The following is a 17,999-nucleotide window of genomic DNA, read 5'->3' as shown; positions in this document are numbered from 1 at the left end:
GGTGGGATTAAAGCACACTCCTAGCTTTCCCGTCAGAAATAAAATTAAGGTCCCAGATCGATGTTGCCGGCGCTGGGGCATCTACAGGAATCTTTAATGGCCTCCTCTGCATGTTTTCAAATTCATATTCTCCTTCAACCTCGCCCTTTTAATTGGTTATTTGTGAGGTCATGTTTGCACCAATTTCTCGGGAAGGCTAATGGTGTTTATTTAACGAGAAAATAAAATGTGCAGACAGCTCCAGGGGGCTGGGCTCTGAGTGATGGCTCAGGGTGGAGGCTGTGGCTCTTCACACCCTCCCCTCCCTTACCCAGCGTTCCTCATAGACTCCTTGTAGGCTCTGGAGGAGGGCCTGAGATGGGTCAGGTGACAGGCCAGGCCTTGTGGGGAAGATGCTGGGGGCCAGGGTGGGTGGAGCAAGTTTGCACAGCCCACAGGCAGGGCAAAGCCCTGAAGGGGAGTGAAGAAGATGGGGTGCACCCCTCATGGTGGACATACAAGCACGCCTATCCCCCTTATACAGCTCTGGCTTTAGAATGATTCCAGACAGAAGCACTGCAATTAATGTCCACATCACCGCCAGACCCTCACCCCCTGGCTCCCAAGTCTCTTCTCTCTGAACAGCCTGGATGAGACTCAATGGTATCGAGTCTCTACCCCATTCTGAACATTCTCTGCTGGAGACTGGTTTACCAGTCTCTTTCTTAGTGTTATCACCCAACCTGATCTAGACCTCTACTTGCATTAAAGAGCCCAAGGGCGTGCTTGATGGCCACATCCTACTATGGACCAGATGGAAAGCTCTGTGCTGGTCTATGAGAGACCAGCAGCTTTCTTGTCAGCCGGCTTCCAATTCAGGTGCAGAACTGGAATCAATACCAATAATGATCAGCTATTGGTTTACAGGTTTCCAACAAACCCCTTTAACCCATCTCAGACTCGGGGTGGAGTGTGATGGGTGCCTGACACCATTAGCAATTAGCACGAAGGATGAGAGAACAGATCCGAGAGGTGGGGAAATGCAAAGGGCGTGACTCTTCCAGGATGGGCGGACCGGTCAGCGAAATCTTGCACCAGACCCAAACTGTGGGCACTGGTGTTTTGCAAGATGCCCTCGTGTCACATCAGCACTAATGTCATCACAAGCTGTGATTCTGCAAACCCTTAACATGCTTTCCACCCCACCTAATAACTTTCCCAACCAGATGGACCTAGCCTCTTTGTGAAGCACACATCTTCCCGCGTCCCACAAAGTCACATTTATGAGTTGTAGGGTTCCAACCCTCTTACCAACGTAGTCGGAATGCCAGAATCTCATTAGAAAACACACACACACATTATCTTTGACATCCCACACCTATAAACAAAGCAATACCATTTTATTTTTAATTTATGCCTTTGTGTAACTCTTCCGACATGTCCCTCCCCTCCCCGGCCTTGGGAAATAGGCTCCAACACACAAATAATTATAGTGTAATTCTTAATCATTTTAGTGTACATAAAAGAGTCGGTATAGACTTCAGAGGTCAATTTCAAAAGTGAGTGTCTGGCAGGTAGTCAGGACATTAAGGGCTATTTTTTCTCCTTAGAAAAGCATTATCTCCTATCACAGTTTTAGCTTCATCTCACTGGCACCATTTTAATAAATAAACTGATTATACAATTTACGAAGACCTTAAACTTTTAGGGACAGAGATATGCGAGCTTTGGGGGAGAAGCCAGCTCAGTCCCACAGCCAGCCACATGGTAAGCCCGCTCACTGAGGTTCACGAAACCACTCTGGGGCTGAGGACAATACAGCGAGGGGGCCTGTTGGGGGGCTGGGGTCTGCCTCAGAGCTGCTGTTCCTCTCCAAAGCCATTAGCATTGCACTTAATAAGAGACTGCTAACAGTTGGGAGAGGAGTCATCTATCACACTGATCTTTATTTTTCTCTCAGTGTATCCTGTTCCTTTGCCTCTGGCACTGTTATGCAGCAAACAGGCCTGCTGGGTAATGGGAGCCACAGGGAGTAAGAAGTCTCCAAGTCTCCTCTGTGCTCCCCTGGACGCCACTCCCTCTCCAGCTGACCCCCACCAGGTGTCCGATAAGCTTCAAAGACACCCGGCTCATTTTCCGTGGAGCCCCCAACCACCCAGCTCTCCCCTGATGGGGCAGATTTGGAAGGAGCCAACAGTGCAGGGTTCATCAACCTAGAACCCTGGGGTCAGAAGGAGGGGCAGCTGAGTCTCCCCTGGAATGGTGCTCATGGAGGGCCCCCCATAAGGAAGTGTGAGATGTATTTAGCAACCAGCACCCCCACATTCCACGTTCTCAAACAGGGCTGATGCGGGGAGGGTGGGGAGAGAGCTGAACGGTCCCCCCCTCTCCCGCTCCCTGCTATGGTTCCCAATCCCCCTCAGCCTCTGCCAACCAAGCAGTGACTCAGAAAGGGCAGCACCTTGTAGCTTCTTCCTCAGCGCCTCTCCCCCGCCAGCCCAACTCTGGGATCGATACCTAATGCTGAATTCAAGATCTTATCTAAGTTTTGCAAGGAGAAAGCAACAAACTTATCCCCAGTGATTAAATTATTTGATGATCAGTCCAATATTTTTCGGACCACCTCTAACAACTTTTAAAGAGCAAATGAAATGACTCTGAGAAAACTGGAAAGCCACCACACTCCCTCCCCTTGGGAACAAATAACCTCATGGAAGGCCAAGGAATGAAGTGATGGGCGCGGCCAAGGAAGGCCTCAGCTTCTACCAGTAGCACAGCTCTTTCCTGGCTGTAAGAACCTGCTATGGGACATTCTAAAACTCTCCGTGCCTCAGTTTCTTCATCTGCAAATGGAGGTGCACCATAGTCCACCAAGAAGGGTAGGTATGGAGAAGGACTAATAAGAAGGAGGTGTTCTAGCTCTTAACATCACCAGCTCCCCTGCTTTAAACCACTGCTTAGCACGGTGCTTGCACAGTGTCAGAACATGAGCTCTGCTTCAGGTAGGCTGGGTGTACACCTGTCTAGAGGGGGATGCTGGGAAGCTGGGTTCACCTAAGACTGTCTGTCATGACGATGCAACAGTATGCACAGGCACTTGGTATGTTAAGTGCTCAGAAAGTGCTGGCTGTTTCTACCGAGTGTGTCAGCATGGCTTGGTTAACACAGAACCCACTGGACCACCATGGTATGCACTGTGATGGGACACCCAGATCCCGCTTTGGTATCTGCTAGGAGTGCCTCTGGAGGATGGCCTCCAGCTGTCCGCCCCCTCCAGGATTTCCACAGTAGAAGCCCAAGGTCACACCTGCTTCCTGGGATGGGCTGCATCCAATGACTAATCAACATACAGAGAGAAAGGCAAGCCCTCTCACCCCACCTGGGGTCAGCGCCGTCTTCAGAATTCCCCACGGCATCACAGACGGGCTTCCCCCTCTGCCAGCTTCCTCGTCTAGGGCACTCCTGCATGCTAACCCTCATCTCGGGGGACCCAGCCTACACCTGCCCACCTCCCTCCCCTGGCTAATAAAATAAAGAAGGAATTAATCTTGGATACTGTCTCAGATAAAAAGCTAAAAGCCAGAAACATACTTCAGGTCCAGGAACTCATCAGTCCCAGTTCCTGTATTTTTCAGAGTAGGAGCCTGAGGTGTTCAGCGAAATTAGGAAAAGTGCCTCCGGCTAAACATCAAGGGAAAGCAGAAGCTGAAAGGCAGTCTCTGTGAGGAGAAAGGTAGGAAGACTCCGCACTTCTGTGTGACTCAACTAACTGCTGCTCGACTTCCTTCCTGCTTCCGGGATGAGGGAGGGCTCACTGTCTCCTGTCCCCTAAGACCTTTCCCACGGTGCCAAACGGTCCAAGTGCAGATTTAATACGGGAAGAGACACAGGCTAGTGCTTCTGGAAACAGGAGAAGCAAACTGTTGTGCAAAAGTAACCTACTGGACCCAACAGAGAACAGGGGCAGGAAATGGCCACTGTGGGGCAAAGAGTGGAAATTCTGCCCTGATCCCTGGCCCATAATGGCAAGTGTGGCCTGCGTGGGTCCCTTGAGCCTGACTGACCAGACTCTCAGAAAAACCAGGCCCAGTCCCATGTAGTTCTCCCTGAAGAGCAGCTGTCACAGTTCCAAGGGCACACAGGTGGTTTTCAAATGCCTGGGGTTAAGGATGAGGCAATACTGCAGGCTGCCCAGCAGGGCCGGGTTAGGAGTTTGATGAGAAGTGCTGAGCAAGTGCTGTGACAATGCCAAGAGGTTAATGGTTTGGGGCTCTTTAAGAAGAAAGCTAGAGAGGCAGTGCCAGCCAGAGAGGTGTCCTCAGCTTCTGCTAGTGCAGCACTTTCCTCCTGATAAGATAATGGAAAACAGGAAGCTGAGGAGGTGATGGGAAGGTTGGGGCAAGGTGGCTGCAGGAGGATTTTATTTTGTGTGTGTGCTTATCATCTGATTCCAAATGCACATTCCATCAAGCCAGGGATGGGGGGCCACCCTCCGACTCCATATACACAGTTGTGTTTCTGCTACGATATGTTCTTTTCTTAAAAAATTCTTTCCTCCCCTAACTGCTCTAAATCACTGAAGTATTACCCCAGCTTAGCACCCACTTCAAAAAGAAACCCTCCTCAGCTGGTTAGAGGGGTTGGAATACGTGCACAGGCCAAAGCCCCTCAGGGAACAGACTGCTATGCGGGAGAAAAGGGGACGCAGCATGTCAGGTCCTTCCTGTTGAAACTTCCAGGCACATCTTCCCTCCCGCCTGTCCTCCCCGGCCCCACCAGCTGCCTGTTCCCATTCAGGCCGCTTCATGGGTGGGCAGCCTATGCGGTCACATACGGCGCATGCTCAGAAGGGCTCCACTCGGGATTGAATGCTCTGTTGTCATCTTGAAATTCTTAATACTTGTTGAATAAGATGCCCCACCTGTCATCTGTTCTGGCTTCATAAATTATGTAAAGGGTCTTGCATCCACCAAAAGAATTTGGAAACTCTGGCAGGGCAGAAGGATGCTAGTGCAGGCCCTGCCTTGGCTTGGGCAGGCCGTGCATACATCGGGGGCTCTGCCCACCCACCTATGCCCACCCAAAGTCCTGACTTCGGACTGCAAGCACGGACGTCCCTGCAGCCACTCTGAGCACGGGACCATGGACTGGACGCCCTCCGCCTCACAGCAGGAAAGGGTTCCCTCAACCAGGCACAGAGGGATCACCGCCTCATCACTGTACTTAGCACCTCTGGGCAAAGGGAAGAGGCTTCACCCACAGCAGGCAGCAACTGGGTTAGTAAGAAGGGAGAACTTTTCCTGGAACCCAGGAGCCTGACGTCCTGAGTGTGAGTGTACCTCTGCCAGTTACTACACACAGAGTCACCGGCCTTCTCCGGTTCCTCAGATGACAAACCCCTTTACCTGCACAGCTGTGAGGGTCGAATGATACGATTTATCATTTCCTCCAGCACAGGGCCTGACACAGAGCAGGAGATTAAAAATACCTTTTTATTCATTGATATTCAAAAAAGAATGATAATAATACTGACTAGAGGCCACTCAGGTATGTTCCAGGACTACGAATTCTAACATTGGACACTAGTGCCATGTTCAGATGGGCCTCGCCCACCCTGCAAATAAAGAGATGAAACGTTCTTAACAAACCCTTCCCCATGTGAAGACGACAGAGAAAGAGTAGAATTTGAAATCAGCAGCCGTAGGTCTGAGTCGCTGCTCTGACCTTGGGTGTAGCAGTCACCTCCTCTGAGCTGTGGTTATCTCACAGACAAAGCGGAGGTGATGACGATGATAAGAAAAAGGAGGAAGCGCTAAAGTTTATGCACAGGCGACAATGTGCCTGGCACTCCACTCTCCAAACAAGCCTATAAGAAGTACTAAAGTCACCCTCATTTCACGGGTGAAAAAACAGAGGCATGAAGAAGTTACATGATTTCCCCAAAGCCACTGCGATGAAGATGTAATGAGAGGGCTCCACCCAACCCAGAACATCTGGGTTGGATGCTCTGTGGTCACGTGACAGCAATGCTTGGGAAACCATGAAAGGCGACGCAATGTGGGTGATGGTACAGGATAACTGTGAATTGCCCATCGCAGGTGTCACCGTCCTGTGTCACTCTCTCAGCTCTTGCCCCTGAGCAATGCAGAGGACAAAGGCAGTCATTCCACACCTATAAGCTCGTCTTTTCTCTCCTGGCCTCCCTCCACTCCTCAGCCCTCCTCAACATGTATACACCATGGACACCCCAGTGTTCTGCGCACCTTTCCATTTTCCCTTTCGAGGACGCTGCAGGCGATGCATGAGGAGCCGAGGACCAGGCGCACACACTCAGGACAGCCCCTTCCTTCCCCCGCCCCCACCAGCAACGGTTCCCACTCCGCTGCTTCCTCCCTTTCACTCCTCCTGCCTGCTCCAAACAGGAGAGACGGTCGGCCCTGGGTAACTGCTTCTAATCACAGTTGACAGCAAGAATGTAAACAACACAAGAAACATCTAAATGCAATCCGAGTGGCAAGGAAACACCGCTCTCTCCAGCTCCGCTCGAGAACGTTGCTTCCTGCCACCCCACTTCGGAAGCTCTGCCCAATAGCGCCCTGTTAATAGGAACCCCGGAAACCAGGCGCGTCCTGAGAATAGGAGGCTGGAATGTTGTACCATAACATTTACCCTATTTCCTCTGGGGTGGATTTTTCTAGATTCATCCAATTTTCTGTTTAAAACAATAATTTTAATGTGTTCTTTTTTGGGGGGTTAGGGGAGACGGAGGTTAGAAACCCCTTTGAGAATCTGTTCAAAGCTAGGGATCCTTTCCCAAGGAAAGCACAAACAAAACATTTTGCGTGTCATTTCAGGGGTTTACAGATCCCAAGCTGAGACCCGTTTTCTAAAACACGGATGGGACAATAAGAGCTCAAGAGAAAATATGAGTAGTCACAGATGCCCTCCAAACATCCCAGAGGTGCGGAAGGGCATTTCCTAGTCTATAATCACTGTACACATCCAATAAACCTATAACGAGGCTTCCCTCCCCGCCCCCTTTTAGTTCTCTGGATTGACAGTGTGCTTCCAAATCCCCTCCCTCTCAATGCAAATTGGAAACTCAATAGAGTAATTGCTATGGAATAATTTCTACTTGGATCACTTAGTGCTGAGGTTTAGAAAGCCGGGATTTGAAAAGTATATCTGAACCTCTGCTGGGCGTGGCTGCATAATTAAATGACAATTCTCAAGTCATAAGGAAATGGTTTTTTGAACTGTCCAGTATCTGGTCCCTTTATGCTATTGTGACTCTCCATTAATTCAGATCTTCAACAGATGGCCAACTCTATCTGCTTAATTTGCTGTATCTGTTGTCTGTGGGACTAGGGTGGCAAGAAACGGAAAGGCGACCTTACACCGGGGTTCTTACCTCTGTGCCTGTTGGTGGTCTTATCAAACATCAGCATTGCATCCTCCACCTGCAAAACAAACAGAGAATAGAGCCTGCTTTAGCAATTTTAACCAAATACACAAAACATTACGTATGGGGCGGATTCCATTATATTAGTCATAGTTGCTCATTAAATTCTATTTGAAAATACAAAAACTTAGAAAGAAAAATAGATCACCTGTCATTTGGTCTTTCCACCTAGCACAACCACAGTTAACATCTGGTGCATTTATTTCCCTATAGTTTTTGCTTTAAAAAACATCTATGTCTATTTTAACAGAGTTTAAAACATATTGTATACAAAATTTTTCCTTTGTTCTTTTTTTATACGGAATACTACAGTATTGCAAAAAATTCCCAGGTTACTACATTGTGAATACTATCTTTTTTTCCTAGGTTTTTTTTTTATGGTAAAATATACATAATATAAAAATTGCCACCTTAAACATTTTTAAGTGTATGGTTCAGTGGTGTTAAATACATCCATAATGTTGCACTAACATCACATCACCACGATCCAGCTCCAGAACTCCTTCACCTCGGAACACTGAAACTCTATGCCCATTAAACAATAACTCCCCATCCCTTCAGCCCCTCGGCCCCTGGCAACCACCATCCTACTTTCTGTCTCTATGACTGTGACTACTCATAGTACCTCGTTTAAGGAGAATCACATAGTATGTATCTTTTTGTGACTGGTTTATTATAATTAGCATAATGTCCTCAAGGTTCATCCATATTCCATTGTATGTATATCACATTTTGCTTATCATTCACCTACTGATGGATACTTAGGTTTTGGCTATTATGAGTAACACTGCCATGAACATGGGTGTACAAACATATCTTCAAGTCCCTGCTTTCATTTCTTTTGGGTATATACCCAGAAGTGAAATTGCTAGATCATGTGGTAATTCTATTTTTAATTTTTTAAGGAACCACCATACTGTTTTCCACACTGGCAGCACCATTTTACATTCCCACCGACAACGCACACAGGTTCCAATTTCTCCACGTCCTAGCCAACACTTTTCTTTTCTCTCTCTCTCTCCTTTTTGGATAGCAGTCAACCTAATGAGCGTGAGATATTGTGAATACTATCTTGACTGCTGCATAATATTTCATGGATTGAGAAGCTATAGCTTAATTATCCTTCTGATTAATATTTAAATTGTTTTGTTATAAACAATGGAACTTGATCGTTAAGGACTAAATTGTACTCCCTGCTCCATTCATATGTTTAAGTCCTAACCCCTAGTATGTCAAAGTGTGACTGTATTTGGAGACAGAGTCTTTAAGGAGGTAATAGTTAAAATGAGGTCATTCGCGTGGGCCCTGATCCAGTACAACTGGTGCCCTTTTAAGAAGAGGAAATCTGGACACAGGTACAGAGACGAGATGATGCGAAGACAGAGAAAGTGATCACCTACAAACCACGGAGAGAAGCCTCAGAAGAAACCAACCCTGCCTACATCTTGATCTCGGACTTCCAAGCCTCTAGAATTGTGAGACAATGAATTCATTTAAGCCACCCATCTGTGGACTAATACATTCATGCTAGAACCTTTCAAAAACATCAAGGAGAAGAAATATCCAAGGCATCTTCTGTCTCTTCCTAGGCCCTTCTTCAGTCTTCCTGTGCATCCAGCAACCCTCTGAACATTTCTAGCAATAAGATTTCAGGATCCACACTTGATTCCCACCTAGATCTCGAGAAACTGACACTTACTAAATTAGATTTGGCTTTGAACTCCACTCCTTTTATTCATAATCTAATCCTTTTTGTTCCACAAAATACACATCTTTAGTGCAGGTGTTACCCTAGCCAATCAGCTACTCACTGGGGGATGGTACCTGATTTGGTCAGGTAAGCGGCCCGGCCTCTTCCTTCATTCTGTGCCCAAGGTTGGCAGCAAAAATATAACCCAACCCATGTGGTTATGGGAGAACAAAACTGTTAACCACAGGGCTCTGTGCTTGGAGCAATTTCAGTGTGTGTATGTGGTCGGGAAGGGCTGAGCACTGTTCACTGGAGCTCGAAGGCTCCCAAATGAGCGTGGGGGCCTGATCTAAGCCGGCTGAGAAAAGAATTCATAGGTTCTTCATTCCTCACTCCTCCCAGACTATAGTCTTCGACGGAGGGGAGGACACTGGGCGAAGCAATAAAACCAAGTTTAAAATGGTGCTTCCAGACAAATCAAATCCATTTTTTCTAGACATCATCATGTACAACAGGGGAAAAAGCAAAGTCAAGGTAAGAATGGAAGAGGCGGTTAGACAAGCTAGACAAACCTCCAAGACACTGGCCTCACTTAAAAATCTCTTCTTGAGTCAGGACCCCCTTTTGTTGCTAAGCAACTGAGCCTGAACGAACAAGCTCCTGGGGCCTTCCCTTTCTGGTCCCCATTTCTGAAGTCAGTTACTGGGAGGAAAATGGCCTTGCATGGTAACTGATCCTCCAGTAGGAAGCCGCCCTCTCTCTCCCGGGCACCAGGCTGATGGGAGTAGGTAATGCTATTTTGGAGCCTGGGTGCCTTCAGCAGACTCCTCCCTGGCCAGAGGCTTGGCGAGTCCCCCGGGCACCTGCTGAGGCCCTACACACCACAGCATCTGCCTCCTATGCACCGCTCAAGCAAAACCACCAGAAGATCAACGGGTTTGTTTGTACACAGAGTAGTCACACTTGAGCATATGGTGTCGCAGATTCAGACCCTGGGCCTCGATTAGAATTCCAATGCCTGGGGTGCGGCTGGGTGGGGGCTGAAGCCTGTTGGGTATCACGCAGGTAAATGTGACATCTGTTTCGCACCCATCTCCATATTTTCTAACATGTTTGCCAAGTCCATATTTTGAGCTAAAAATGTCTAACAGTAAGAAAAACAGCCTCCCTTCTGTGTTGGCTATGTTTTGGTACTGAAACTCAGATCCCCTTAGGAAATAAATATTTTGAATTTTTAAAATAATGTAGTTTCAAACCCCCCTTTCAACAGTGCATAAGTGGCTCCCCCTTTTTCTGCCTTAGTCTGGGCGTTTTTTGCTGCTGCCCTCCCATCATTCGCTCTATCCTGGTGAGCGAGGGGGAGGAGCGGTGTATATTTTTTAGGGCAACCATTGTCGAAAAGAATAGAGCTCTTTCCTCCATAGTCCAGTTGTACAATGGGACTTGCAAAGACCCCCTGAATAGATAAAGTGTCAGGCCAAAAGAAAAATTCTATTAACACTTAACAAAATAAAACATCTAAGAAGTAGCTAGAGAGGAAAGAGAAAGGGAAAAAAAAAAAATCAATCTGGATAAGTCCCGGTGCTTGGGGGGAAAAAAACTTTTCAGCGATTGCAAAACACATTAATTCAGAGAAGCCATCAATGCGATGGAAATCTGGCAGAACAGCAAGAGCTGAAACTGGAAGAATCTGAATATACAAAGACTGAATAGAATGAAAAACATGGCCTCACATACGGGGCTGTTTCTCACGGTTCTATGAGAATCAAACAGAAGCGGCTTGTGTGTGTCTCCGTCACGGGGGAACGAGGGGACAGTCAAGGTGACTAGGATTCGACCTCGGAGCCAGTAAACTGATAACGCTGTGTGTTTGTCCCCGTCTGTCTTTCTCTCTCTCTTTCTCTTTCACACACATACAGAGGGCGAGAGAGGGAGCCAGTAAACTGATAACGCTGTGTGTTTGTCCCCATCTGTCTTTCTCTTTCACACACATACAGAGGGTGAGAGAGGTAGAGAGAGGGAGAGAGACAGAGACAGAGACAGAGACAGAGACAGAGACAGAGACAGAGACAGAGACAGAGACAGACTGAGACTGATTAGTTGGCTGTACAGAGTCATCAGATACAACATGCAGGCCAGGCCTCATCTGGGGTGCTAGAAGATCACAAAAACTTGGGGGAGAGGTGGAAACAGGGTTTTTTCAGGCCATTAACCCTTAACCCTTGTGAAATGCCTCCTCAAGGGATACCACCTTCCCTTTTAAGATCAGTACTGCTATTTGTGTTGACAGTGCCCTCACCTGTCTTACAGACTTCTTTGCATCAAAGGTGGGGCCCACAGACCTAGTGGTCTTGGGGGTCCCCGGAGAGAGTGAGAAAGAGGAGGTGTCTGAACTTCAGCATCACCTGTCTTACAGACTTCTTTGCATCAAAGGTGGGCCCACAGACCTAGTAGTCTTGGGGGTCCCTGGAGAGAGTGAGAAGGAGGAGATGTCTGAACTTCAGCACACACTTTGTCCTACATCCTGGCACATGCCTGGTACCTTGAGATGTGTCTTCTAATAACATAAGGCAGGTTTAAAATGCAGCCTTGGCATTCTTGGTAATGTATGTATGTGAACAACAAAGCAGGGTGAAATAACTTTGACGTGAGATGTCTGAGGATGCCCCCTCCCTTTGTATGGACACCAGAAAGTCCTGAATGTGTATTTCTGCCTATCAAAAGGTCTGGACTCTGCTGTAACATCCTCAGAGGTGTGTACCATGCACACACCACACCTGAGAGTCATTAGCGGGAGCTGTACGGTTAGCTCTATGGCCCTGGGGGGTGGGGCAGGGTTTCTCAAACTTCCCCCACGTCAGAATTTCCCGGAGGGCTTGTTAAAACACAGACTCTCAGCATGTCTGACTCGGCAGCATTCGCGTTTCTAACAAGCTCCTGGGTGATGCTGATGCAGCTCCTGGCCTGTGGATCCTACTTTCTATGTGCTACTCTCAAGGATGAGAAACAAAAGCAAAGGTCAAAGGCACTGGGCAGAGCCGCTTCTTCCTCTTTACATACACTCAGCACTCAATACGTGGAACAAAACTTCTCTTCCAAAAGCAACTGATACACTTCAGTTTGGCAACAGTTCTCCCCTTTGTTCCCCAACTCTTGGACACTTGTGTCCTAAGATCTTGAAAAAATGGCAAAGGGAGGACCATGATGGAAAAGATGACAAAGAGAGAAGGACTTCTTTGTGGCAACCAAGCTGGCCCTGCACCCAGTGCAGAAAAAATTCAGATTCTACCAGGATGATGTAAACTTTCCTTCTAACAGATAAACTCTCATTAATGTCTACATCACTCAGCCAACTCAGTCCTGATTAGAAAATCTAGCTAACGTTAACTTTATTTACTTTTATGGGACATATATTTATTAGGCACTCCCTAGAGGCAGAGCATCAGCCAAAGTACAAAGAAGAGGTAAATGACACAGGTCCCTGGCAGACTGATTGCCATCAATGGCCTCGCACCCCTTACCCTGTACTTTTGCATTTCCTCTCCCCAGAAAGGCAGAGTCTACCTCCCCATCCTGCGTATCTGAATTTGACTTGATATGGTCAATAAAATGACGCGGAGAGAACTTTATGCCCATTTGGGGCTCGGCCTTGAGAGGAGTTGCTTGTTTCTGCGCGTTCTCTCTTGCACCTCTGCATTCACTATGAGAAGGGCATCCCCAAGCTAGTCTGCTGGAGGATGAGAGACACGTGGAGCAGGGCCAAGTCCCTTTGGTTGCTCTAGCTGAGGCCAACCTACAAGCACTGACAGATAGTCAACTGCAAAACGTGCCAGTGAGCCCAGCCAAGATCAGCAGAACCACTCCTCGTGGACTCTAGACACGTGAAATAAACAGCTATTACATGCCATGGAGGTTTCGTGGCCATTTGTTACACAGTGTTCTTGTGGCAACAGGTAACTCGTAGATGGTCCCTGTTCTCAAAAAAAAAAAAAAAGCTTTTACTCTATCGGAACATATATCAAGTCTCAAAACAAAAAAAAAAAAAAAAAAACAAAACAAAACAAAACGAAAGCTTTTACTCTATCAGAACATATATCAAGTCTCGATAATGCTAGACAGTGAACAGACAAGAAAAGGGGTGGAAGGTAGTAAAATACAGAACGTGGGCTGAGTATTAAACTCTCAAGTTCCACATTCCAAGTGAAAAACAGGTATTAGGGTGTGAAGGAACCACTTCTTAATCTCACCCCGGCAGCAAGGTCGGAGATGGAGATCCCAGAAGCGCCAAGAGAAACTGGCAACATGTTCGTCACTAAATGAGCACCATGAAAATCAGCAATAATTAGCACTCAAGTCAGTGGGTGATGCCTCTCTAATCCTAATTCAGTTAATGAAGGAGTGAACTCTCTTTATAATGAGTCAAAAGATTTATTGTGAGCCAGACATTCTTGCTGGGGGATTTTAGAAGTAGCCAGATGGTGCTGACCATATCCAGAGGTGAGACTTTAGCCAGCCCAGCTCAAGTGCTAGCTGAAGAAGAAGAAACCTTTCAAGTCAGAGAGCATAAAGATTCTGTTTGTCCAGTTGGTTAGCCAAAGGCTGGGACCCTAGAGTGTGCCCCCAGACTGCTGCTTCTCCTGCCTGCAGTTTTTGTCCCCCCAGTTACATAGTGAGTAAAGCTGATTTGGGGATGAAAACAACTTGTTCTCAGGAGACAGCTAAATGAAAAAGAGTTGCCGGGGATAACTCAGCAGGTGCTGGGAGGCAGCTGAGAGCGGCAGGTGGTGTTGCACAAAGCATGGGCAGAATCCGTGTTCTAATCCTAGCTCCACTGGGATCTCACTGAGGACAGGTCACCTCCCTCTCTGTCCTTAGTTTCTCATCTGTGAACACAGGGAACTGTATGAGATGGTCACCTAAGATCCTTCCGCAAAGATTCTCCGCCTAGAATGCTAACGTGGACCGCAGAGCCCGCTGGGACGACATCTAGGAGCATCAAATTTGCCGCTGGTCCTTTGCAAACTCTCTGTTCTGTGAGGACGTTCCAGAGCTTTGCTGTGACCAACACACCCAGAGAATTTTCCTACTTTTCTTGGGAAACGAATACACACACCCGCACAACATACGTTATCAAGAACCAAGCAGGAAATGGCACTTCAAATGATCCTTAAATTATCTGTCCAGACACAAGGAGGGAGAGGGAGGGGAAGAAAAGAAACACAGCTCTTCAAACTCCCCCAGAACAAATGCCCTTGAATTTCGTTTCCTGCTCCCACTCAAACGCTTCCAACGTTAGTTTAAATAAACACCCATGAATGCAATACCATGATACTATAGCGTGCAGGGCTTAACAGGGCTTACTATGCTCTATAAACTCAAGGCGCTAAACTCACAAGAGGGGAGACTCCTATACGAGGCAGGACTGTCCAGGACAGAGTTGCTGGAATCGGCCCTGGAGACGGAGGCTGCCTTATCCCACGGTTGTCTCAGAACATAGGATGGCCCCGCTCTCTGCTTCCCCCCAACCAGCTGGACAGAAACAAAATCTGTGCCTGTCCCAAAGCCCAGTAATGGTGTCTAGTTTATAGAAACGAGACTGCTCAGGATGCTGTGGTCTTACCAAGAGTGAGGTTGGTCTGTCTTTAATCATTGCCCAACAGGAAAAATGGAGGAGAAAAGAGAGCAGGCTGGAAAATCTCATTAGCTCACACTGAGATCTAGATCAGTGGTTGTCAGCCCTGACTGCTTGACTGCTCACCAGAATCACCAGAACTTTTAAAATCCTTGCTGCTGAGGCACCCCTTCCCTGCCCCCCATCCTGTTAAAATCAGAACTCAGGAATGGGAAGCCTGGCGGAGGAGCATTTAAAGCTCCCCAGTGATTTCAGGGTGCAGCCAAGGTTGAGAACCTCTGTTCTCAATGGCTAAATACAGCTGAGTTGAGCCTTAATCACAGCATGTGTTTGTGTGGAGATGAGCCCAAAAAAAGGAGGGGGTATCACACGGGCCTTCAGCTGCCTAGAGGCTGGCACTTTATCCCCTGCCAGAAGTCAGGTTCAGGCAGGCCCTCTGCCATATGCTGCTTTTAGACGGCTCTCCTCACCTCGTCTTGGTCTTAGGATGAGTTCTGTCCTCGGAGAAGCTCAGAGGGGCCAAAAACTGAACACAGGACTTTGTAAGAAAACCTAACAAAACCGTTGTTTTCCTCTCACCACCACCCATATTTTCACATATATTATTACGCTTTGGTCCTCACAGTGACCCCAGGAGGCAGGAACTATTACAAATACTCTGAGCCTCAGTTTCTTCCCTGGTGGTCCTGGAGCGGGCAGCGGGGCTGGGCCCAGGGCTCGGCTGCTGGTCTTCTGAGTCGAACCTCACCCCGCCAGCCCGTGCCTGCCCGCCCTGTGTCAGAGTCTCGTCACCCGCTTGCTGCGGGCATGCGAGCTTCTCGGCCACCCCCGTCTTGGCTTCTGCCCTGGAAGATGGCAGTGATGGAGGTGTCCTCCGAGCTTTATCACAGCTGCTGCTCCTAGGCACTTTCCCTCTTCATCCCAAGAATCGAAAACTTCTAGTTTACATCCATCTGAAAGCTTGTGTATTTTAACTCATGCCTTTAATTGAATAACACGAGAAACGGTCTGCTTAGTGTCGCCTAAATTCCTTTGTTTACTGTAGTTAAATGTATATAACATAAAACCTACCATTTTTGGTATACAGTTCAGTGCATTAAGAACATTTCCTAAACTTTTCATAGAAGACTCCCAAGTCTTACTGTGGTCGGAATATTCTCTCCCCACTGGCAAGATTCTTCATCACCCTCCTTATTTTTTCTACTTTTACTTATTAAAAATTCTTGTGAGGTCATTCCGTTTTCCCATTTAACTTAAACAAGCAAACAGCAGTGTTCGTCAGATAGCAGTTAGGAAGTTAACGAACAGACACATATCCATGGTAATGGAGGGGTGTGGCATCTCCAAACAACTCTATCCTAGAGATTCGGACATGTTACTTACCTAAAGGCAAAGCTGCCGGCTCAGAGATTCTGATTCCACAAGTAAAGAGCAGACTCTAAGTTATGGAATGCCTATCCTCCCCCGCACCCCCGAAATGATTATTGTAATAGCTAGCATTTACTAGAGCTTAACAGGCAATTTGCAAAAGCCCATTTAATTATCACAATAGCTCTGCAGTAGGTATTATCATACCCATTATATAGATGAGGAAATTGTGGCTCATTGTGATTAAGTGACTTGCCTAGGATCAGACACGCAGTGAACAGTGGAGCCAGGATTTACAACTAGATGTGTCCGTCTTTCTATTGGTCTCCCTTAATTGTATTCTATTTTTTGAATCCCTAGAGCATAGTGTGGTGCTACTATCTCCTAAAGAAACTGACAAACACTGCCTTAAAACCCAACCAAAAAGTTAAGAGACGTGATGCGGTAACCAAGGAGAGAGCCCTCTACTGCCTTTCGTTGGCTCAGAAGTGGGAATGATTAGAAAGCAAAGTGAAAACGAGGATGGAGGGGTCTCTTCCTTTTAGATGGGTGAACTCTAAAAGCCCAGAGCAAGCTGGTGGCACAGCTGGAACCGACAGAGGGGCCCCAGCACCGGCCAGCGCTCAGCCCATGCAAGTCCCCGCTGTGCATGAGTGCTAAAAACGCTGAGTGTGTCCCCCTTCCCAGAGCTGTTTAAGAAGGCTTAAGTGGTGGCTGGTGAGTGCCCAATGCACAGAACACAGATACTGTCTAGTCACTGCCCTATCCCTGGCATTCCCCTCCCAGAGCCAGCTCGGTGTTCACATAAACGTGTGTGTACATACACACGTGTGTGCCCATAGGTACACTCCATGCAGTCAAGCAGGGAGCTACACCTAGCACTGTTCGTTTCCTACTGCAAATGAGTCACACCAGGGCACAGCCACTAACAGAGCCAGCATACCTTTGGGGGAGCAGTCCCGGGAGGCCCCATCTCAAAACTGAGCAAGGTGAGCAAGAGTCCACCTGTGCGATGCTTGGCGGGGTGGGGGCTCCATTCTGGCGGAGATGGCAAAGCCTGGAGCCCTAGCACCACCCTGGGGCGGGGGGGGGCAGGACGCTCACTCTGGGGATGTCTGAGCCTGAGTTTAAACAGGAGATGGTGCAGGGAGGGAGGTGGTGGGAGAAAGACACCAAGAGAGGCGAGGCGTGAGCTGTCGGAGAGAGGCAGTTGGTTCGGGCAGGCTTGACAGCTGTCACACGGAAATGGCATCTGGCCTAACGGCCTCTTGTGTGAGGTGCCTTCGAGTGGCGGCTGCTGTGCTCTGGAAATCCATGGCTCGTTCACAGCACCAGTTGTGAGTGCACGTGTGCATGCGTGCATGCAAGTGTGCACTGGGGGCCGGGGGAGAGGCAGGCAGGCTGCCTAACGCACCTTTCTTTCCCCTCTCCAACCTCTCCCCATCGGGCCTCACCTACCGTGGAAAAGGCCCAAACCTGCCAGCTCCAGAAGAGACAGGCAAATCATTAGTGGAGCACTGATGTGCCGTAACACTCTCTTGCATTCCCATTAAACAAATACTAAACTGCTAATTGCCAAAATAGATCTCCACGACTCTGACCGAACAGGGGAAGGGTTTATAATTACCAAGTGTGAAAATGCACAGCCTGTAAATAACCACCTCATCTGTCCTAATATGGGCTGATATTGATGGGCATGAAATAAACATCAGGACCAAATGGAAAAATCATCCACATCTCCTGTGGCCAATGTAATCTCGAATGGTGACAAGCGTAGCTGCAGCCATACGCTTGGCGACGGGGAAAAGAGAGAGGAATTTTGTAGGCTTAGAAAGTCTAGGTTCCTACCCTGATTTCAATCCCTTGGG

At 47.8% G+C, this 17,999-nt stretch overlaps 1 protein-coding gene across 1 annotated transcript in view; it reads right to left on the bottom strand.

Moving 5' to 3' along the window:
- MSI2 (musashi RNA binding protein 2) overlaps nucleotides 1–17,999 on the bottom strand; it is a 333,055-nt gene that overhangs the window by 85,276 nt on the left and 229,780 nt on the right. Inside the window, exon 6 of the mRNA XM_015599259.2 lies at nucleotides 7,391–7,439. Coding sequence (XP_015454745.1) covers nucleotides 7,391–7,439 — 49 coding nt within the window. The remainder of the gene's footprint in view (nucleotides 1–7,390; nucleotides 7,440–17,999) is intronic.

The sequence above is a fragment of the Pteropus alecto genome, unplaced genomic scaffold (genome assembly GCF_000325575.1).
Source record: "Pteropus alecto unplaced genomic scaffold, ASM32557v1 scaffold98, whole genome shotgun sequence".
Taxonomy (NCBI): Eukaryota; Metazoa; Chordata; class Mammalia; order Chiroptera; family Pteropodidae; genus Pteropus; species Pteropus alecto.
Note: the sequence above shows the minus strand (reverse complement) of the source record. Positions and strands in the feature narration are given on the sequence as shown.